The sequence below is a fragment of the Bufo bufo genome, chromosome 2 (assembly GCF_905171765.1).
Source record: "Bufo bufo chromosome 2, aBufBuf1.1, whole genome shotgun sequence".
NCBI classification, from domain to species: Eukaryota; Metazoa; Chordata; class Amphibia; order Anura; family Bufonidae; genus Bufo; species Bufo bufo.
Genome location: NC_053390.1, coordinates 38,766,969 through 38,791,208, shown reverse-complemented (window position 1 = coordinate 38,791,208; position 24,240 = coordinate 38,766,969). Strand labels below are relative to the sequence as shown.

At 46.5% G+C, this 24,240-nt stretch overlaps 1 protein-coding gene across 1 annotated transcript in view; it reads left to right on the top strand.

The window, feature by feature from the left end:
* The window catches only part of EGFLAM (EGF like, fibronectin type III and laminin G domains), a 129,256-nt gene that overhangs the window by 21,731 nt on the left and 83,285 nt on the right, over nt 1-24,240 (top strand). The window contains exon 2 of the mRNA XM_040420956.1: nt 20,670-20,779. Coding sequence (XP_040276890.1) covers nt 20,670-20,779 — 110 coding nt within the window. The remainder of the gene's footprint in view (nt 1-20,669; nt 20,780-24,240) is intronic.

Here is a 24,240-nt window from a genome sequence, read left to right as displayed (position 1 = left end):
GAAACTCTATGTTTTTTATTTTTTTGGCATCCTTTTTTTTGCAGATCCATTGTAATAATGCCTATCCTTGTCCGCAAAACGGACAAGAAAAGGACATGCTCTATTATTTTTCTGCGGGGCTACGGAACGGACATACGGATGCGGATAGTACACGGTGTGCTGTCAGCATTTTTTGCGGACCCATTGAAATGAAGGGGTCCGCATCCTATCCGCAAAAAAAAAAACGGAACGGACACGGAAACAAAATACGTTCGTGTGCATGTAGCCTTAGTCTGTAAAAAGTAGAAGAAAGAAAAAGGTTCTTCCCCCTTGCGGCAGTGGCCGTGCTGGGCGGCCATGGGGTACCAAAAAGCAAAAATCGTCATCATCATCATAAGCCATCATTACACTGATAACTTTTGTATCTTCCTGAGGCACTGAGGCTTTAACCATGTGATTTTAAGGTTGCATGAAGTGAACCGAGGATTTCGAGCTCCCTATTTGAAACGGTAAAGCTCCAACCCCTGGAGGCAAATCAATCAAGAAAGGGCTGATGGGGCATGTGCCTCGGGTGCCCGAAGGAGACTACAAATCCCTCTGTCTTGCCCAAAGCATTTAGATTTTGGGCTAGGACAGCAACCTGAATCTTTGCCCCATTGTAGCAAGTCTTAGCTATGACTCTATGAAACCAGTCATCTCCTTCACAGTCTACAAAACCTGGCTGCTTCCTTCCAAAAATAGCGCCACATCTGTCCACAGGTTGTGTGTGTTTAGCAAATCCCAAATCTCCACTTCGGATAATCCCCACTTGCTAGAAGGGTCCATTGACAATAAGATGATCGCAAATTGTCCTCCTGCTGGTACCCTCATTGGTGAGGTGTGATCTGTGGGAAAACCTGGCAGCATGTGCTCAGTTTAACCGCAGTGCCTCCATAGGGCAAACACAGTATTACACTGTGGCCACTCACTTCATAATGCAGGACACATAATGACTATGGTGTGGACTATGGTGTGGACTATGGTGTGGACTATGGTGTGGACTATATGTCCTGGATAAAAAGCTTAGTGCATGGAAATCCTCCATTAAGTTAGAAATACTTATTGTTGGGCACCTTCTTTCCAGAGAGGACGTTTTTTCACAAGGGGGGAAAACTCTTCAATGGTTTCAAGTGTCCTGTTAGGGGTATAGGGTTTAAGAGAACTTCATGTTTAATGCAGTCAATGGTGGGCTTATCGTCTTGGCATTAACAGGACTACTAATCCAAGATTTGTGTGCCATTTATCTTCTCTTGACCATTTTTGGTCAAAGCCCTTTGAAGGATAATGGGGATACTCCTTAAGTAGATATTCTGTATGCCCACATCTGCAGAAGAAATCTGAGAGTCAACTGATTTGAATACTGATATGTGAACGGTTCCTCAAGATGGGAAAATGTTTTTGATATTGGTAAAGGGCCCATCATATGCTCTCACTGGTTCTTCAGCCATAAAGCAACATTGATTAGGGTAGGCCATCAACATTTGATCAGTGGGGATCTACCCTCCAAGACCCCCAGAGGGTACATTAGTACATTGGTCTGTTAGAGAGTCTATACCTGGTACTAAAGCATGTCCTATAGAAAGGTGACCCCACCAAGGCCACCACCAAGGCCATCACTGTCAGAGGGGTTGTCCAGGAACCTGAAAAATGTTGCAATTGCTCTATATGATACACATTAAAATAATCCTAAGTACCTTTTGTGTAGTACTCGATGTGGGGAAAAAAACATATTCTGTATGAGAATTGGAATGCAAAGAGAGCGTCTCACGCTCTGGAGGACCCAACACATCCTTATGTTGCACAAACAGCCCATTGGTTTATATGGGAAGCATGTAATATTTAATGTCAACTAGTGGTGGCGCTGCAGGAGAACAGAACACTTCCTGCATCAGGACAACCACAGATCATTGTTTGGTGAACCTAAAAAAAAAAAAAAAAAGATTTTCAAAAGTGGACAAGCCCTTTAAGATAGTAACTAACGAGCCTTCCTTGTGATAACCTTGTGTCATTGTACAGTAAGAGGGATGTGATGTGAGCAAGAACGTATGGTCACTCAGGTTCACCTATTTTTACAATATGGCTGCAATAAAGGTGATGGATGATGAGGATAAACTGATCACATGTGCTAGCGCTGAGGGCGGGTGCAGTGAATGTGGCTAGCCTCCTCCGTGCCTGGAACACAACAGAGACGAGAAATGGGGGGGAGCAGATTTAAGGATTTTATTGTCTTTCCATGTTTGACTTGAAGGTTTAATTTTCCTTTATTCATTTCCTTCCCACGAAGGCGGATAAAAGTCTCAGCGCCAGAGGGGGACAAGTTACTCATCTCAGGATCGTGATGTTGAACATCTGCATCTCATTTGGCCTTTGTCATGAGCGTTGAGTCCAAGATCCCAGCAATTAGGGCATTGTCCTTTAAAAAGTAGTATTGTAGGTGCCACCTTATGAAAGAGGTTGTCTAGGACCTCAGTCTTTCCCAAAACAGCGCCACTATTGTGCTTGGGCTATGTCTGGTATTGCAGCTCAGCCCCATTCACTTCAATATTGCAGTACCAGATACTGCCATAGACATGAGTGGCACCGCTTTACCAAATAATCTCAGACTCAGATTTCTATTGAATAGCAGCATAGGCAGAATTCCAGTGCATATAAACGAATAGGATGCTTGTGTAGCCTAGAGATGTATAATCTGTATGCTTTCAGGAACCTTATAGCTTTCAGAGTACATACTGGCAGAACGATGCCAAGCTGCTTGCCTGGAGCACATTCATTTCTATCTGTCGGCATACTAGTGCACACGCAGGGAGGTACTGCACATGCGCAGCCTAAGACGGTGGATGCACTGCACATGCACAGTACCTGCACTCCATTGGCAACATAGACAAAAAAAATATCAGATTATATCTCTATCTAGAAGATGAAGATCACAATCATGTGCGTGTTCTTCTAAGAAGTCCCAAGTATGTTCCAGGAGAGATGTGTCCAGCTGGAGGACGTCCACTGTGACCACCTAGAAAACGCTCATTCAAACCGATTAAAAAGTCATTTTCCAGAGAAAATAACAAGGTTGTGTTAAAAAGTAAAACTTACCCATAGAATTACCATAATAGTCAACCAAAAGATTTCCTGGTCGACCATTAAACTATCTGATGCCTCCATTAAAGGGCTTCTTCACTTTGGACAATCCTTTTAGCTAGAAGAGTCTACAGATGATAAGCTGATCACCTTTGCGTCTGGACCCCCATCGATCAGCTCTGATCTGTACAGCGACCTGGCTGTACATGTTCAGTTCTCCTGCAGTGCCACCACAGGAGAAACAAAGTATTACATATTGTCCATTCACTTCATTGGGTTATCTGTGTAATATAGGACAGGGCAGGTCCTCAGAGAGATATGCTCTTCTATATATTTCTCTTCTGGCTTATATAGGAGGATCAAGAATGAGCGCCCTCCCTAAAACAGAATATAAAAATGTTTTCTACCAAGTGGACAACCCCCTTTAAGCACATTAGATCTATATATGCGGATGAGGAGGAAGGTCTTCCAGATGTATATGGCATAATACATTTTAGAAGGAGAACACAAGTCATATGAGGAAAAAATCCAATGCCCCTAACAGAAGACCTTTGGTAAATCACTTTGAAGGGAATAGTGAACTAAATTTGGGAAAGTTCTTCAGATTTCAAATTCTCTAAAGGGTGAAGCCATGACAGTGACCCTTAAATTCTTTCATTGCTGGACTTCAAAGCATTAAGAGAACAGTGACCTTCTCTGATCTACGATTAAAGCGGATCCGCGGCAGCACCTAAGAGAGAATACAGCAGGATGTATTTTTCTTACTGCAGAGACCCCTGCAAAATTGACCATTATAGTTGAAAGGAAGAAAATGCACTTAAAGGAGGTGTCTAGTTTAGAAAACACATTCTGGGTTAATCGAGGAGGGTCCTCTGTTCACAGCATCTTCCTCTCTAGGCCAGAAGAGTGGTTACACACAGCATTTCTTTCTCTGGAGGACCTGTCCTGTCCTGCCTTACACAGACAACCCACTGATGTGAATGGACAATAGTGTAATGCTTCATTTATCCTGGTGGGGAGCTGTAGGGAAATTAAACACTTACTACCACGTCCATGTAGATTACAGCTGATTGCTGGAGTCCCAGCAGGAGGACACTGTTTAATCAGCTTATTGGTAAGAAGGTACCCTTCTAAAAGTAGGGACTGTCCAAAGCAGAGAACGCCTTTAACGTCCTTCCAGTTTAAACTAAATTACAAATCAAGACATTTTGGCTGCAAATTGAAAAAGTTTCAATGGTGAAAGAAATATTTCAACATTTTTCATTTGTCTCTTCCCCTAACCATGGGCTAAACTTTTGTAGGCAATCCTATTTCACGGCCTCGAGTGGCTGATAACAGAGAACAGCAGCACACCAGATGTATATAAAGTGATTTAGAGGGAGATCTTCTTTAGTGAGTCTACAGGCAGTGATCCAAAACAAGGACCTATGCAAAGGCCACTGAACAATCCTTGTAATATATCATTGTCAATCTTAAATGTAAAACACTAAAGTAAGTATGTGAACCCCCCCTCCTTCCCAGCCATGTCGGTGTCTCCAATAAAGGGGGTGCAAAGGTAGCAAGGTTGCTGTAGACTAAGAGGCTCACATAAAAATACACCCATATTACACATAGCACACGGTAGGTGGCAATTCTGTTACAGATTTTGCATTGGGAGCACCAGGTTATCCCTGGGCCTCAACCCACGAGTGCTAAAAAAAGGACCTATAATGTTCATGTATTGTAACCTACATACCAGGTAGTCTCGTGGAGAAATTACAGCATAAAGCTACCCACTGCTCAGAAGGAAGTTATGTTTGCTATATTAGAGACTCCTTCTGTCTTCTGCACACACTTGTTTTAGGTTCCCCTTATCTAATATATGCAGAACAAGTTAGCTATGCTTTCCTTCCTTCCAAGGTAAAGATTCAGTGCATCCAAAAACCCTAGCAAAAACAAAGTGGCTTGTGGATGCCCTCATTGGATTGGAGCACATCCCCTACCAGCAACACAAGTAAGCTCTTGCCCTCCATCTCCAGAAATACAGTACTCTTAGTAAAGTTACCAGGACTGTCCTATTCTTTTGCTGATTTGACACATAAATTCTTAAAAAGAAGTGTCGCCGGCCCAATCTGCATTCATCACGTAAGAATATTCAGCAGAATTTGCAAAATTCTGAAAACTGTGGTTATGAATAATTCAATTAAGAAGCATCTATGTGCGGATGATTATAGGGATCCGTGGATACAGTGTAGAAAGGAGGACATGTCTTCTAAGTGTTGATGTGTCAGTCCCATTATTCAGCTCGCTCGGGTTCTGAAGCGACGCTTTCCCTGATTATTGGACATACATATTTTATAATACAACAGATCAGACTCCGCTATAATAGATTTAGGCTCTTTGTGAACTAGGTCTGATTTATGTGTATACTGAACATATCCATATAGCCTCATTCACCCGGCATAGGCAGAAAGGCTGCAATTTTGGCATCAACGTACTTTTTTTTCCCATGGAAAGCCGTTCAATGTATATTTTTAACAAAGTGTGAACAGAGCCTGCAGGTCACATCCGCTCAGAACATTTTACATTGGACTTCTTTATGACACGGCCAGAAGTGCAATGTTAGTGAATCGCAGACACGTAACTTGTAGCTTGGATTTTGTTGTACCGCACACAGTAACAGTGTTAGGCCTCATGCACACGACCGTTGTGTGCATCCGTGGCCGTTGTGCCGTTTTCCGTTTTTTTTTCGCGGACCCATTGACTTTCAATGGGTCCGTGGAAAAATCGGAAAATGCACCGTTTTGCAGCCGCATCCGTGATCCGTGTTTCCTGTCCATCCAAAAAATAGGACCTGTCCTATTTTTTTGACGGACAACGGTTCACGGACCCATTCAAGTCAATGGGTCCGTGAAAGAACACGGATGCACACAAGATTGGCATCCGCGTCCTTGATCCGTGGCCGTAGGTTACTTTCATACAGACGGATCCGAAGATTTGTCTGTATGAAAGCTTTTTCAGAGCTGAGTTTTCACTTCGTGAAAACTCAAATCCGACAGTATATTCTAACACAGAGGCGTTCCCATAGTGATGGGGACGCTTCTAGTTAGAATATACTGAGAACTGTGTACATAACTGCCCCCTGCTGCCTGGCAGCACCCGATCTCTTACAGAGGGCTGTGATCCGCACAATTAACCCCTCAGGTGCTGCACCTGAAGGGGTTAATTGTGCATATCATAGCCCCCTATAAGAGATCAGGGGCTGCCAGGCAGCAGGGCCCCCCCCCCCCTCCCTCCCTCTATCGTATTATCATTGGTGGCCAGTGTGCGCCCCCCCCCCCGGCCCCCCCTGTAATGCACCGAACTGGTTGGCGAGGATCTCAACTGCGGAGGCGTTTTGCATTAACCAATACCCAGCCCAAAACGAGAGCGGGTATGGTAATTCAGGTTCAGTGACGGATACCCAGGCGGCTCTCTCAATCTGGTATACGGAGAGTTAGGGATCCAAACATCATACACCTGTTCCCTATGCTATAACAATTATTAATGTAGCTCCTATACCTTCACAGGTGTATGTAGTAAAACAATTTGTGTGGAGGGACAGAGTTACCGTCCGTAACACTTGTTACTATTTCACCCCCCTCACCTGCAACAGCAGTAAGCGGGCACCAGGTGCCGAAGTGTTGTTAGTAATAGGAGAGAACTGAATTAGTCCAGGTACATCCAGTCTTTGAGTAGACTGATACTTGCGGTTTAGGTGCTCTACTAAGAAGGTCCAAGTATCCGGCGTGGTGATGCTGTAGCAATGAGGGTCCCAGCAGGTTGTGGTTCAGCTCTGAATGACGGAGGTGAGGCTACCTTAGCAGCATACACGGCGTGCACTCCAAATTAGTGGAACGCCGTGTATAGGTGCCTTGGCGCATATATCGGGTTGCAGTGATTGTGAGGGAGGAGCCGATAACGTCATCGCGCACGTCGCACTGACGTCATAGCGCACGTTGCGTTCCATCCTGGAACGCAACCGCCGCTGTGAAAATCGGAGCTGATCCTGTGCTCCAGATTAACCAACCCCTTGATCCCTTACAGTACCCCCCTCCTAAGGGAACCCCTCCGGGGTACCCCAGAAGGGGAGGGCCGGTCGGGGAACCTGCGGTGGAACTCCTTCTGCAGTTTTGGAGCGTGGACAACGTCGGCCACCTCCCAGGAATCATCTTGGGGACCGTAACCCTTCCATCGTATAAGGTACTGAAGTCTCCCCGCCCTCTTTCTTGAATCCAACAGCTCCTCAACTTCGAACTCTTCCTCACCTTGGACTATGACCGGAGGTGACGGGGCAGGGTTCCTGTCTGGAAAAGGGTTAGGACGAACAGGCTTCAGCAGGGAAACGTGAAAAGTGGGGTGTATCTGAAATCGAGGAGGTAGGATGAGTTTCATGGTGTTAGGGTTGATGACCTTCTCAATACGGAATGGTCCGATGAACTGTTTCCCCAATTTTTTAGAGGGAGTACCCAAGCGGAGGTTTTTGGTGGACAGCCAGACAGAGTCCCCTATTTGATAAGGGGGATTCGGCCTTCTGTGTCGATCATAATAAATTTTTTGACGTTCTCTAGCTCGGATAAGATTTTCTTTAAGTTCCTTGAGGGTCTTCTGCAATGTGGAGAAGTAATCTTCAGTAGCTGGCACATTAGTAAGGACACTCATCGGAGTGATAGGAGAAGGGTGAAAACCGTAATTCGAAAAGAATGGAGAATAGAGGGTAGAGGCACTTTTGGAGTTGTTATAGGAAAATTCCGCAAGGGGAAGTAAGGTCTCCCAGTCGTCCTGGAGATAAGAGCAGTGGCAGCGGAGGTACTGCTCGAGGCATTGGTTTACTCTCTCGGTTTGTCCGTTTGTCTGTGGGTGGTATGCCGTGGACAACCGATGGTCTATCTGGAGTTTCCCACATAAAGCCTTCCAAAACTTGGAGGTAAATTGTGACCCCCTATCCGAAATCAGTTTTGTAGGCACACCATGTAGACGGACTATGTTTGTCACAAAGACCTCAGCAGTCTCCATTGAGGATGGTAACTTCTTCAGAGCCACGAAATGAGCCATCTTTGTTAGAAGGTCAACAACAACAAGTACTGTATTATGACCATGTGAAGGGGGAAGATCAACAATAAAATCCATTGATACCCACTCCCAGGGTCTGGAGGGTATCGGGAGGTTCATTAGTAAACCGTAAGGTCGCTTACGGTCATGTTTGCAAGTGGCACAAATCTCGCATGAGGCGACGTAGTCCTGAATTTCCTGTATCATGTTGGGCCACCAGTAGTATCTGCGGACTAAATCAACGGTTTTGGAGGTGCCCGGATGCCCCGACATGGGAGTATCATGGTGTAGTTGAATTACTTGTGTTGTGAGTCTTGGTGGTATGTATAGAAGATTCTCCTTATAGTAGAAGCCCTCATCATCCCTGCGGAGTCCTAAAGGACGATCCTCTTCGTTTAGGTTTAAGTTGTCCTTAAGTTTTTGATGTAGAGTTACAGAAGCGATAATTTTTTCGGGTGGAATGACCCAAGAAGGAAAATCTGCTCCTGGATTGGGTTCATTCAACCGAGAAAGCGCGTCTGCTTTTCCGTTTTTTGAGCCTGGTCTATATGTGATTTGGAAATCGAACCGGTCGAAGAAAAAACTCCACCTTACTTGACGAGAGGATAATGTCTTACCGGTCTTTAGGTATTGGAGGTTGCGGTGATCTGAATAAATAGTGATTGGGTGTTTTGAGCCTTCCAAGATATGTCTCCAATTTTCCAACGCGTTTTTTATTGCCAGAAGTTCCTTTTCCCCTATGGGGTAGTTGACCTCGGCCGGATTTAGTGTCCGGGAGAAAAACCCCACCGGGTGTAAGAGTGTCATTAACGATGAGCGTTGAGATAAGACAGCACCTACAGCATTTTGGGAAGCATCCACTTCGAGGACGTACAAGTTGTTAGGGTCCGGTATGGTGAGAATGGGGGCGGACGTGAACCTGTGCTTTAGTAGTTGGAATGCTTCCTGAGCTTCTTGATTCCATTTGAATCTCGTATTAATGCTTGTAAGACTGGTAAGCGGTTTCGTAGTAGCGGAATAATTCTTGATGAATTTCCTATAGAAATTAGCGAACCCCAAAAACCTTTGGAGTGCCTTCCTGGAACCCGGACTGGGCCAATTTTGTATACATTCAATCTTGGACTGGTCCATCTGAATTCCTTCGGGGGAGATGATATACCCCAAGAACGGTAAGGTGGTCGTTTCAAATACGCATTTCTCCAATTTTGCGTACAAGCAGTGGGCTCTCAATCGTGCTAGTACCCAACGCACATGTCTTCGGTGGTCCTGGATGTTATCTGAATAAACCAATATGTCATCCAGATAGACAATGACACAAACATCCAGTAGATCACGAAAAATGTCATTTATGAAATTTTGGAATGTTGCAGGAGCATTGCATAGTCCGAACGGCATCACTTGGTACTCAAAAAGTCCATAGCGGGTGCGAAAAGCGGTCTTCCACTCGTCTCCTTTTCTGATCCTTATCAAGTTGTAAGCTCCTCTGAGGTCCAGTTTGGTATAGACAGTGGCAGTGCTGAGGCGTTCAATCAGCTCATTAATGAGAGGCAATGGGTACCTGTTTTTTACCGTCACTTTGTTTAGAGCCCTATAATCGATGATAGGACGGAGGCTGGAATCCTTGTTCCGAACGAAGAACATTCCCGAACCTGCGGGTGAGGTAGAGGGGCTAATGAACCCCTTTTTCAGGTTTTCCTCTAGATACTGTTTGAGATGGTCCAACTCAGGTTTCGCCAATGGATAAATCCTCCCTGTGGGTATTTCACTACCTGGAAGGAGGTCTATGGGACAGTCATATATTCTGTGAGGCGGCAGTGTCTCAGCATTCTTAGAGCTGAACACGTCGGCGAAGTCCTGGTAGAGGTCTGGTATCTGGGTGCCCCCAACCGTTAATATGGGGTTTGTAGGATAGCAAGTCTCCTGGCAATACCCCGAGTCTAACCTTACCTTCCCTTGGTCCCATAAAAGTGTTGGTCTATGAAGTTTTAACCATGGTAGACCTAGTATGATAGGGAATAAAGGGGAAGATATAATGTCAAAAGACATGAATTCAGTGTGGTTGTTTTCACACGTCACCATTATTGGTGGGGTTTGGGTTTGAACTGGGCCTGAGGCCGAAGTAGTACCATCAATAAAACTCACGGACATCGGGGAGTTCTTTTTAATCAATGGAATTTTATTTCGCTTGATCAACAGCGTATCGATAAAATTTCCACAGGAACCTGTATCCACCATTGCGTCAACGGTAAGTCGACTTTGGTCCCACTGTAGAGTAAGAGAGGTGTATAAGTATCCCGGGGTTCTGATCGGGGGAACTACGATTTTACATCGATTGTGTTGCTTACCTTCGGACTTTTTCCGTATAGCCGGGCAATCATCTACCCCTTGGGCTTCGGAAGAGCAATAAAGGCAGAGATTCAAGTTACGTCTTCTGGTTTTCTCTCTCTCTGTTAGAGGACCCCTAAGGGCACCTATCTCCATGTTCTCTTCAGGGGGGTGCATCTGGGTTGGTCTACTGGGAGGTACATATCCAATGCACCGCTCAACTCTACGTTCACGTAGACGTCTGTCGAGGATGGTGACACGTTGCATTAATTCATCGAGGGTGAGGGGCATGTCTCCTCTTGCCAATTCGTCCTTCAATGCTTCGGAGAGGCCGAGACGGAACTGGTTTCTGAGACTAATATCGTTCCACTCGGTCTCCCTAACCCACCGTGTATATTCGGCAATAAAGTCCTCAACCGGCCGTCTGCCTTGTTTTATGCTCCTGATGGCAGATTCCGCCGTCTGCTGCTTGCTGTGGTCTTCATACAAGAGAGCCATGATTGTGAGAAATTGGTGGTAGTTGTCTAGGACGGGGTCCTGCCTTTCCAAGTAGGTATTTGCCCACGCTCTAGCCTCACCCCTAAGGAAGGAGATCATTGTAAGTACCTTTATCCGGTCTGTAGGGTACGTCCTAGGACGAAGTTCAAACATTAAATTTGAAGCGTTTATGAAATCACGGAACTGTTTACGATCCCCTGAGAATAGTTCCGGCGGACTGACCATAGGTTCGGGCCCCTCCCTTGGGGGGTTTGTGTTCTGTGCGACAAGGTCTCGCAAAGTCTGGTTCTCCAGTTGCAGGTTCAGAACATCCTCTGAGAGGTTCTCAACCCTCTGTGAGAGAGTGACCATGTGTCTCGCTAACTCCGCTGGATCCATTTGGGTTCCACTAATATGTAATGCACCGAACTGGTTGGCGAGGATCTCAACTGCGGAGGCGTTTTGCATTAACCAATACCCAGCCCAAAACGAGAGCGGGTATGGTAATTCAGGTTCAGTGACGGATACCCAGGCGGCTCTCTCAATCTGGTATACGGAGAGTTAGGGATCCAAACATCATACACCTGTTCCCTATGCTATAACAATTATTAATGTAGCTCCTATACCTTCACAGGTGTATGTAGTAAAACAATTTGTGTGAAAGGACAGAGTTACCGTCCGTAACACTTGTTACTATTTCACCCCCCTCACCTGCAACAGCAGTAAGCGGGCACCAGGTGCCGAAGTGTTGTTAGTAATAGGAGAGAACTGAATTAGTCCAGGTACATCCAGTCTTTGAGTAGACTGATACTTGCGGTTTAGGTGCTCTACTAAGAAGGTCCAAGTATCCGGCGTGGTGATGCTGTAGCAATGAGGGTCCCAGCAGGTTGTGGTTCAGCTCTGAATGACGGAGGTGAGGCTACCTTAGCAGCATACACGGCGTGCACTCCAAATTAGTGGAACGCCGTGTATAGGTGCCTTGGCACATATATCGGGTTGCAGTGATTGTGAGGGAGGAGCCGATAACGTCATCGCGCCATCCTGGAACGCAACCGCCGCTGTGAAAATCGGAGCTGATCCTGTGCTCCAGATTAACCAACCCCTTGATCCCTTACACCCCCTCTATTGTATTAATATCATTGGTGGCCAGTGTGCGGCCTCCCCTCTCCCCCCCCCCAATCATTGGTGGCAGCGGCGAGTTAGAAGCATCATACTTACCTGCTGCGATGTCTGTGACCGGCCGGGAGCTCCTCCTACTGGTAAGTGACAGGTCTGTGCAGCGCATTGCTTAATGATCTGTCACTTACCAGTAGGAGGAGCTCCCGGCCGGTCACAGACATCGCAGCAGGTAAGTATGATGCTTCTAACTCTCCGCTGCCACCAATGATCGGGAAGGGGGGGGAGAGGGGAGGCCGCACACTGGCCACCAATGATATTAATACAATAGAGGGGGGGCCGGGGGAAGCGCACACTGGCCACCAATGATAATACAATAGAGGGAGGGAGGGGGGGGCCGCACACTGTGCCACCAATGAAAATAATACAATAGAGGGAGGGGGGGGGGGGCCGCACTGGCCACCAATGAAATTAAAACTGGGGAGGGAGGGGGGTCTGCCCCCTGCTGTCTGGCAGCCCCTGATCTCTTATAGGGGGCTATGATATGCACAATTAACCCCTTCAGGTGCAGCACCTGAGGGGTTAATTGTGCGGATCACAGCCCCCTGTAAGAGATCGGGTGCTGCCAGGCAGCAGGGGGCAGTCATGTACACAGTTCTCAGTATATTCTAACTTGAAGCGTCCCATCACCATGGGAACGCCTCTGTGTTAGAATATACTGTCGGATCTGAGTTTCACGATGTAACTCAAATCCGATGGTATATTCTAACATAGAGGCGTTCCCATGGTGATGGGGACGCTTCAAGTTAAAATATACCATCGGATTGGAGAAAACTCCGATCCTATGGTATATTAACTCCTGACTTTACATTGAAAGTCAATGGGGGACGGATCCGTTTGAAATTGCACCATATTGTGTCAACGTCAAACGGATCCGTCCCTATTGACTTGCATTGTAATTCAGGACGGATCCGTTTGGCTCCGTACGGCCAGGCGGACACCAAAATGACTGTTTTTTCATGTCCGTGGGTCCTCCAAAAATCAAGGAAGACCCACGGACGAAAAAACGGTCACGGATCACGGACCATCGGAACCCCGTTTTGCGGACCGTGAAAAAAAACGGTCGTGTGCATGAGGCCTTACAAGGAATGTTATGCTCTCTGTGCTCCAGTCTACAGTATCTCACAGTCTGCTCTCTAGGCCTCTTTCTTTACATAGGCTGCTGTCTGTACACCATCGTTTAGACAGTTGCTCCTGTGCCCCCTCTCTCTCACAGACCGCTCCCAATAGCCCTCACTCTGCTCCTCATGCCCCCCTATCACAGACTGCTCCTCATGCCCCTGTTTATAGCATACTCAGATCTGTGTATGTGTGCTGCTCTCTGCAGAGTTCAGAGTGGCATTGGGGGACTCTGCTTTAGGTGCACCCCCATTAGTGCCCCAGCTCCAGATGCCCCCAATCTAAATGCACTGGTAATATTGCCTAATGTATTGTGATTCTCCATATTGCCTCCTTTCTATCACATTATACACAGCACATATCCGTGGTTATTACCACGTGTAATCCAGCAGTGGTGGCCGTGCTTACACACTATAGGGAAAGGCTGGAAGTGCTCATAGGCCAGCACCTTTACCTGTAGTGTGTAAGCACGACCACCGCTGCTGGATTACACGTGGTAATAACCACGGATATGTGCTGTGTATAATGTGATAGAAAGGAGGCAATATGGAGAATCACAATACATTAGTAAGTGCCTTGTATTCACTTTCTCTTCATGATAAATGCCAATTGCTGAAGTGAGACAACCCCTTTAACCCCTGTGCTACACTTAATAGGGTTAGACATAAATGTCTTGGTGTGTGCATTGCGTGTTTCCTATGTGTGATTGGTGTGACCCACGTATAAGTGTCTTGTGTCCCACATGTGTCCGATGAGTGATTGGTGTGCGCTGCATGTGTCTTGTTTCTGACTGACTTAAAGGGGTTCTGCACTTTGGTTAAACTGATGATCTATCCTCTGGATAGATCATCGGCATCTGATCGGCGGGGGTCCGACACCCCGGACCCCCGCCGATCAGCTGTTTGAGAAGGCAGCGGCGCTCCAGTAGTGCCGCTGCCTTCTCACTGTTTACCGCCGGCCCACTGGCGTCACGACTAGTATCACTGGCCTGGGCGTGGCTAAGTTCCGTTCCCTTGAATGGAGCTTAGCCCCGGCCGCCCATGCCAGTTGATACAAGTCGTGACATCCCTCGGCCAGCAGTAAACAGTGAGAAGGCCGCGGCGCTGCTGGAGTGCCGCTGCCTTCTCAAACAGCTGATCAGATGCTGATGATCTATCCAGAGGAAAGATCATCAGTTTAAACAAAGTGCAGAACCCCTTTAAGTGCAGGATATCCATATATGTGTAAATTCTGCCATATGTATGTTTGTGCATTTTGCTGTGAGTGTCGGCCATCATACTTCATCTGTAATATTTCTGTTATCACTGTAAGGGCTCATCAACACGACCGTTGGATGTTTTGCAGTCGGCAAATTGCGGATCCACAAAACATGGATACCGGGTGTGTGCATTCCACAATATGCGGAGCAGAACAGCCGCCTCTAACAGAACAGTCCTATCCTTGTCTGCAATGTGGACAATAATAGGCCATGTTCTATCATTTTGCAGAACGGCCATGTGGACATACAGACACGGAATGCACACGGAGTCAGTTTTTGTGTGTGGCCCCATTGAAGTGAAGGGAACGATACGGACATTAAAAAAAATAAGTTTGTGTGCAGGAGCCCTAAGGTGGGCCCCCAGAATCAGTTACACTGGTGGACCCTAAGTCCCCCAGTCCGACACTGCCCCCCCCCTCTCACAGACTGCTCCTCATCCCCCCTCTTTCACAGACTGCTCCTCATGCCCCCCTTTCACAGACTGCTCCTCATCCCCCCTCTTTCACAGACTGCTCCTCATGCCCCCCTCTCACAGACTGCTCCTCATGCCCCCCCTCTCACAGACTGCTCCTCATGCCCCCCTCTCACAGACTGCTCCTCATGCCCCCTCTCTCTCACAGACTGCTCCTCATCCCCCCTCTTTCACAGACTGCTCCTCATGCCCCCCCTCTCACAGACTGCTCCTCATGCCCCCCCTCTCACAGACTGCTCCCCCTCCTCACAGACTGCTCCTTATGCCCTATCAGACTGCTCCCCCTCCTCACAGACGGCTCCCCCTCCTCACAGACTGCTCCCCCTCCTCATAGACTGCTCCTTATGCCCTATCAGACTGCTCCCCCTCCTCACAGACGGCTCCCCCTCCTCACAGACTGCTCCCCCTCCTCATAGACTGCTCCTTATGCCCTATCAGACTGCTCCCCCTCCTCACAGACTGCTCCCCCTCCTCATAGACTGTTCCCCCTCCTCACAGACTGCTCCCCCTCCTCACAGACTGCTCCCCCTCCTCACAGACTGCTCCCCCTCCTCATAGACTGCTCCTTATGCCCTATCAGACTGCTCCCCCTCCTCACAGACGGCTCCCCCTCCTCACAGACTGCTCCTTATGCCCTATCAGACTGCTCCCCCTCCTCACAGACTGCTCCCCCTCCTGACAGACTGATCCCCCTCCTCACAGACTGCTCCCCCTCCTGACAGACTGCTCCCCCTCCTCACAGACTGCTCCTTATGCCCTATCAGACTGCTCCCCCTCCTCACAGACTGCTCCCCTTCCTGACAGACTGCTCCCCCTCCTGACAGACTGCTCCCCCTCGTGACAGACTGCTCCCCCTCCTGACAGACTGCTCCCCCTCCTGACAGACTGCTCCCCCTCCTCACAGACTGCTCCCCCTCCTCACAGACTGCTCCCTCTCCTCACAGACTGCTCCCCCTCCTCACAGACTGCTCCCTATGCCCCCCTGCCTTCAATAGTCCATAGCAGGAAGTAGAACATGGATGTTCCTGCTTCCTTCCTCCACTGATCATAGAGATGAATGCATTGAGGAGATAAAGGGGACCGCGCTCTGCCTGATCATTAAGAGGGGAGTTAGTGGTGCTGCTGGGGCCCCATGGGGGACAAGGGCCCTGGACCATTGCCCAGTTTCCCCCTCCTCCTAACACCAGCCCCATTGGAGGTGATTTTGAAGCCATCACTTATCACAAGGGCCTATGTCTTATGGGATGATCAGTAATAACCTATTAGATCTTCTAGATGACACTTCTGTGTGTACAATGTAACAACAAAGGAACCTCAGGGTCTGATACTGGCTGAAAACAGGTATGTAGATCCCAGATAGGAATTGTGAATCACTGGCACACAACACATCAAAGGATCCACTGAGCATTAGCATACATTGCAGGATTTCATTAAAGTCATCTGTGAATGGAACATATTTTTAAATCAAACCTCAAATTCCAAAAATAAAATGACACTGACTAATATTTCTGCAATTTATCATACAGGCAGATTACACTACTGCTACGGGGCATTAGGTGAGCGGAGACTGGCTCCAAAGTCATAGCGGTAGATGATAAAGTTCTGGTTTCCTCCACTAGAGGGAGCTCACTGTATGCATATTTATACAACTCACAAGTAGTCCAGTAGGAGCTGTATACTAGTAAATGTAATGAGCTCCCTCTAGTCGTGACTACATACATTTTATCATTGAGAAGTAAATTTGGAGACCAGGATAAAAGACCAGGAGTATCTTCTAACCCTTTTAGGGGTGTGGCCATTTTTGACAGTAGGGCTATACATTTTTTTATAAAGCCCTATTACTTCTGTATACATCTCTGCTTACAGAACCACTATTTGAGTAAACTAGCTATGTGTATTGAAGTAGTCAAATGAAGCTGAATTTGCTATACAATGCACTGCTTCCTCACGTTGCACAGACTTGTTTTAGGTCTATTTTACGTCAGTGATGCTTAAAGGGGTTGTCCCAATGTTTAATATTGATGACCTATCCTCAGGATAGGTCATCAGTATCTGATCATTGGGGGTCCATCTCCTGGCACCCTTGCTGATCAGCTGTTTGAAGAGCCCACGATGCTTACTGCTGCCAGTGACATCACATTCAACGGTCACATGGCCGAAGCACAGCTCAGTCCCTTTCAGTTGAATGAGGCTAGGCTGCAATACAAAGCACATCCAAGACAGCACTGTGCTTGGTTAGGTGCGAGGAAGTTGCTGAGCTCACCAGCCTCTTCAAACAGCTGATTAGTGGGGGTGCCGGGCATCGGACCCTCACTGATCACATACTCAGACTGATACATTGGCGCAAGCTTCAATAGTTGTATCCAGTCTAGACAATGCTCTGTGAGCTAAACAGCCCAGACTCCAGACTGATACATTGTAACAAACTAGCACAGTTGTATCCAGTCTAGACAATGCTCTGTGAGCTAAACAGCCCGGACTCCAGACTGATACATTGTAACAAACTAGCACAGTTGTATCCAGTCTAGACAATGCTCTGTGAGCTAAACAGCCCGGACTCCAGACTGATACATTGTAACAAACTAGCACAGTTGTATCCAGTCTAGACAATGCTCTGTGAGCTAAACAGCCCGGACTCCAGACTGATACATTGTAACAAACTAGCACAGTTGTATCCAGTCTAGACAATGCTCTGTGAGCTAAACAGCCCGGACTCCAGACTGATACATTGTAACAAACTAGCACAGTTGTATCTAGTCTAGACAATGCTCTGTGAGCTAAACAGCCAGGACTCCAGACTGATACATTGTAACAAACTAGCAGAGTTGTATCCAGTCTAGACAATGCTCTGTGAGCTAAACAGCCTGGACTCCAGACTGATACATTGTAACAAACTATCACAGTTGTATCCAGTCTAGACAATGCTCTGTGAGCTAAACAGCCTGGACTCCAGACCGATACATTGTAACAAACTAGCAGAGTTGTATCCAGTCTAGACAATGCTCTGTGAGCTAAACAGCCCGGACTCCAGACTGATACATTGTAACAAACTAGCACAGTTGTATCCAGTCTAGACAATGCTCCGTGAGCTAAACAGCCCGGACTCCAGACTGATACATTGTAACAAACTAGCAGAGTTGTATCCAGTCTAGACAATGCTCTGTGAGCTAAACAGCCCGGACTCCAGACTGATACATTGTAACAAACTAGTACAGTTGTATCCAGTCTAGACAATGCTCTGTGAGCTAAACAGCCCGGACTCCAGACTGATACATTGTAACAAACTAGCACAGTTGTATCCAGTCTAGACAATGCTCTGTGAGCTAAACAGCCCGGACCCCAGACCGATACATTGTAACAAACTAGCACAGTTGTATCCAGTCTAGACAATGCTCTGTGAGCTAAACAGCCCGGACCCCAGACTGATACATTGTAACAAACTAGCAGAGTTGTATCCAGTGTAGACAATGCTCTGTGAGCTAAACTGCCTGGACTCCAGACTGATACATTGTAACAAACTAGCAGAGTTGTATCCAGTCTAGACAATGCTCTGTGAGCTAAACAGCCCAGACTCCAGACTGATACATTGTAACAAACTAGCAGAGAGACTTCTGCAGCTTCTGGAGTTTAGCTCGCAGAACATTGTGGCAGTGCCATTTACACTGTCATGTATCGCTTATTGTGCATTAATAAGGACGAGTCGGGTGGAGCGGTATATGGCAGGACTATAAGTGTTACTACAACCTCCGGAGGACGATGATGTAAATGTATGATATGAAGCCTTCTGGGGATCGTTACCCAGCACTTCACCCAATGCTGGAGAACAAACTCTGCTAATTTATTGCTAAGTGATATAAAAGCCGATGTCACCGTCACCTGGGGCCGGTGATGCTGATTTACATTATTTGCTTCAAATTCAATTTTGTCAATGTAACAAATCTGTGATCCAACCTGTAAGTTGCCCCTGCCATCTGCATTATGCCCCATGGAGCCCTTCCACTTTGAGCCCCATTTACCCACCTTAGAGCCCCTTCCGTTCTCCCCCCTTCACTACTTTGCTTCTGCCATTTTTTTTCCAGCTTTGCCCCCATTCTCCCCACAGCTCCTTCCATCATCTCCTCTTTCCACCAACCCCATAGAGCACCTTTCATTTTGTATTCCCCTTCACCCACCTACAGACCCCCCTGTCACCTCCTGGTCACCCCACTGCCTCTCCTCACAGAGACTCTGCCACTTTGTATCACCCCTCCCAAGCAGTCAGAGGGCCCAGAAACCTATGGGGCCCATAGGTACACCCCAATGCAGAATACCTTGAAATATCTCCTACAGCCATGTTAGATGTTTAGATATTTGATTTTGGTGGAACCCCAAGCATCAAATGTGTCTTGGGGCTTGTTTCTACTATCCCCAATGGCAGATTTCAGGGAAGAGAAGGATCAGGCTGTTGGATTTCAACATGCGTAGTCCTTTTGTTCTCATGGAAAATAAGCTGCCACCAGAGTCTCTGACAGTTGTTTACTCCCGCATGTATTCTCGTAAGGTGGAGTGGGTACTTCTGCATGGCACTGACCAGCACCCATTACAAAGTAGTGCCCATGAACTGTGGATACATTTTTTATTGTTGATATGCCATGTGTTGTCAACGTGACTTAAACGTGAATTAATTGCAAATATTATCTGAAAAATATAAACGAATATTGCCTATGCCGCTCATCACTATATTCCTGTACCTAGCTGGGTGCTAGCCATGTTGTCCCAGCCTGAAAATGTGACCAGAGACCAAAACAATGCCAGATCCACTGAGACCCGGCATGAATCTTGCATTGTGAGTTGCTCTTTGAGGTTAACCATAATCATCAATATTTTTGCATTTAATGGTAACCAGCATGCTATGTGCCCAATTGTGACTGTAACTGGCAAGCGGTGTGCTTATTAGAGACTGTAACCATCAAGTTGTAGGCCGTTACCTGTAATCGCCAAGTTGTGTTGCTAATTGTGACTGTAACTGTTAAGCAGTATTCCTGCTAGAGACTGTAACCATCAAGTTCTCTGCCATTACTTGTAAACACCAAGCAGCGTGCCTATTAGCAATGGTAACTGGCAAGCTTTGTGCGTAATAGAGACTGTAACCATCAAGTTGTAGGCCGTTACCTGTAATCGCCAAGTTGTGTTGCTAATTGTGACTGTAACTGTTAAGCAGTATTCCTGCTAGAGACTGTAACCATCAAGTTCTCTGCCATTACTAGTAAACACCAAGCAGAGTGTACATTAGCAATGGTAACTGGCAAGCTTTGTGCCCAGTAAAGACTGTAACCGCCAAGCTATGTGCCACTTTGCAACCATTATACTTGTTGCTTCAAGTGGAGTAAAGTTCTGTTTCTTTCAACTCTACCTCTATTACTGCATCGTCCATCAGTAGAGTATCGTGTCAGGGTCCATGGCCATACTGACCCTCTTACACACTGAACCGAGCCAAGCTGCATGTGTGTGGGGGGTTGGGATGGATAGCTGTTGGCCAAACGATGTATTGTCAGACTCTTCAGTTTTTTGTAATTTTTTTTAAATGCCAACAAGGGCTGACACATTGTATCAGTTTTTGGATTCTTTTTCTAAAACCAGACATTTAGGTTGCCATCTGTATTATATCGGTTACTAATTCCATGATTTCTGTCTTCACAGAGCGGCTGGGGCCCCCACTGGACATTAATCTTGAAGCTCTTAACTGTACGGCCTTCAGCGTTCAATGGCGAATGCCCCGGCAGCACGCAAGTACCATCAATGGCTATACAGTAAGTCAAAAACTGTTCAGAAATAACTACAGCAATAAAAAAGTAGTGAGTATGGAATGATTGTTGGGTGTATGTCACTAAACCGCCATATCTGTTCAACGTGACCAACAATATACAAAAATAAAACTGCGCAGTTCACCTATCAATTGTGTTGGTCACCTACAGGTTGTTGAATTCTTATGGATCTACAGTCCTGATCAAAAGTTTAAGACCACTTGAAAAATGGCAAAAAATCATATTTTACATTGTTGGATCTTAACAAGGTTCCAAGTAGAGCTTCAACATGCAACAAGAAGAAATGGGAGTGAGACAAAACATTTTTTGATCATTCAATTTAATGAAAACAACGAATAAACTGAAACAGGCTGTTTTTCAGCTGATCCAAATTTTAGGACCACATGCCTTTAAAAGGCCAAATCTGTGCAAAGATGTGGATTCATTGTCATTTTCCGTCAGGTAGTCACACGTTGTGATGGCAAAGGCAAAAAAACTCTCCCTTTTTGAACGTGGTCGGGTTATTGAACTGCATGAGCAGGGTCTCTCACAGCGCGCCATCGCTGCTGAGGTGGGACGCAGTAAGACAGTCATTTGGAATTTCTTAAATGATCCTGAGGGTTATGGAACAAAAAAGTCAAGTGGAAGACCCAAAAAAAATTCATCAGCACTGAGCCGCAGGATCCAATTGGCTGTCCGTCAAGACACTGGACGATCCTCGACCCAAATTAAGGCCCTTACTGGTGCTGACTGCAGCCCCATAACCATCAGACGGCATCTGAGACTGAAGGGCTTCAAAAACAAAAAACGTCTTCAAAGACCTCGTCTCCTTGAACGCCACAGAACTGCTCGTTTGGACTTTGCAAGAGAGCACCAAACATGGGACATTCAAAGGTGGAAGAAAGTTTTATTCTCTGATGAGAAAAAAGTTAACCTTGATGGTCCTGATGGTTTCCAACGTTACTGGCATGACAAGCAGATCCCACCTGAGATGTTTTCTACGCGCCACAGTGGAGGAGGCGCCATAATTGTCTGGGGTGCTTTTTCCTTCAGTGGAATAATAGAGCTTCAGGAAGTGCAGGGGCGTCAAACGGCCGCTGGCTATGTCCAGATGTTGCAGAGGGCATTCCTCATGACTGAGGGCCCTCGTCTGTGTGGTAACGACTGGGTTTTTCAACAGGACAACGCTACAGTACACAATGCCCGCAGGACAAGGGACTTCTTCCAGGAGAATAACATCACTCTTTTGGCCCATCCTGCGTGTTCCCCTGATCTAAATCCAATTGAGAACCTTTGGGGATGGATGGCAAGGGAAGTTTACAAAAATGGACAACAGTTCCAGACAGTAGATGGCCTTCGTGCGGCCGTCTTCACCGCTTGGAGAAATGTTCCCACTCACCTCATGGAAACGCTTGCAGCAAGCATGCCGAAACAATAACGGCGGAGCTACTCATTACTGAGCTCATGTTTGGAAGTTGGATTTCTTTCAGTTTTGGGGGGTTTAGTTTTTTTTGGGAGGTGTGGTCCTAAACTTTTGATCAGCTGAAAAACAGCCTGTTTCAGTTTATTCGTTGTTTTCATTAAATTGAAAGCTCAAAAAATGTTTTGTCTCACTCCCATTTCTTCTTGTTGCATGTTGAAGCTCTACTTGGAACCTTGTTAAGATCCAGCCATGCTAAATAGGATTTTTTGCCATTTTTCAAGTGGTCTTAAACTTTTGAGCAGGATTGTATATTGTGTATTGTTGTATTTATGACATCCTGTACATTCATAGTCGTCACAGGGATCCAAATCACTATCATCATCCATATCCATGTAGATATAAAAAAAATAAAAAATAAAGTGCTGGCCAGGATGGACATTCCCTTTAAGAGAAGTCAAGTAAAGGATCTGATCCAGTTACGTCTCCATCCATCGGTTGTATAAGTGGAGCACAATGTGGAGTAATAGAGTCGCAGGTTTTTTAGCTTCCACTGACTCGCTGGATACATTTCTTCAAGCTCCTAGGGGCGACATATTTAAAACCGATCTGCATAAACCACAGCCGCGCCGATAAATTTACCTCCAGAGCAAACAATGAGAGACAAGGCTCATAAATTACCAGAAGAAGTAGCAGAAAAAATTAATTGTTCACGGCCCCCGAGTATTGAAATTGGCCGCAAGTGGGAGACCAATTACACGTACCGATGAAAAATGACATCATCAGTTACAGAAATGACATCATCCATTACAGGTGCTACAAGCTAAATGGAGAAGGGAGGAAAATTCGTAACGCCACTGCCAGAAATGAGGAGGATTTGACCTGAAAGAATCATTAGCCGGAGCCGAGCCGTGCGGATCAAAGCTGAGAGACAGGCCACGGAGACCGCTGCCATTTATCGCAACAGAAAATGAGTTTATCCTCTGGAGATAACAGTGGAGAGGAGAGCGGGGTCCCGGAAGACCGCCCCGCCGCCCTCTGATGACAATTCTCACCTAATTAGTAACAATGGCGGAGACAGACTAATCAATAAGAGGATGTAGCCGGAATGAGCTAACAGAAAGATGAAAGGCGAGAGATCCCTGCATCTGGAAGAGACGCCGGACACCCTGACCTAATCATCAGACACAGTGGCGTGCAGAACATCAATGACCATCCATGGTGACAGCCCAGGACCATAGGAGCCATCAGGGTCTATCAAAGTCACGGGGAAGGGTGCTGGCTGGGTAGTAAAAAAATCATTCTTCCTATCTTCCAAAAACAGTGTCCCGCATGTTTACAGGTTGTATCTGGTATTGCAAATGATCCCCATTAACTTCAGTGGAGCTGCAATACCGCACACAACCTGTGAACAGCTGTGGCGCTGTTTTAAAAATAAAACTAGAATGTTTTTTTTCTAATTCTGGAAAAACCATTTAGCTCTGCTGTTACATACTTGTTATGGCGCTCCCTCCTGTTACATACTTGTTATGGCGCCCCCTGCTGTTACATACTTGTTATGGCACCCCCTGCTGTTACATACTTGTTATGGCGCCCCCTGCTGTTACATACTTGTTATGGCGCCCCCTGCTGTTACATACTTGTTATGGTACCCCCTCCCGTTACATACTTGTTATGATGCCCCCTGCCGTTACATACTTGTTATGATGCCCCCTGCCATTACATACTTGTTATGCGGCCGCCTGCTATTACATACATGTTATGGTGCCCCCTGCCGTTACATACTTGTTATGGTGCCCCCTGTGGTTGCATACTTGTTATGGCACCCCCTGCTGTCACATACTTGTTATGGCGCCCCCTGCTTTTGCATACGTGTTATGGTGCCCCCTGCTTTTGCATACGTGTTATGGTGCCCCATTCCGTTTACATACTTGTTATGGCGCCCCCTGCTGTTACATACTTGCTATGGCACCCCCTGATGTCACATACTTGTTATGGCGCCCCCTGCTGTTACATACTTGTTATGGTACCCCCTCCCGTTACATAC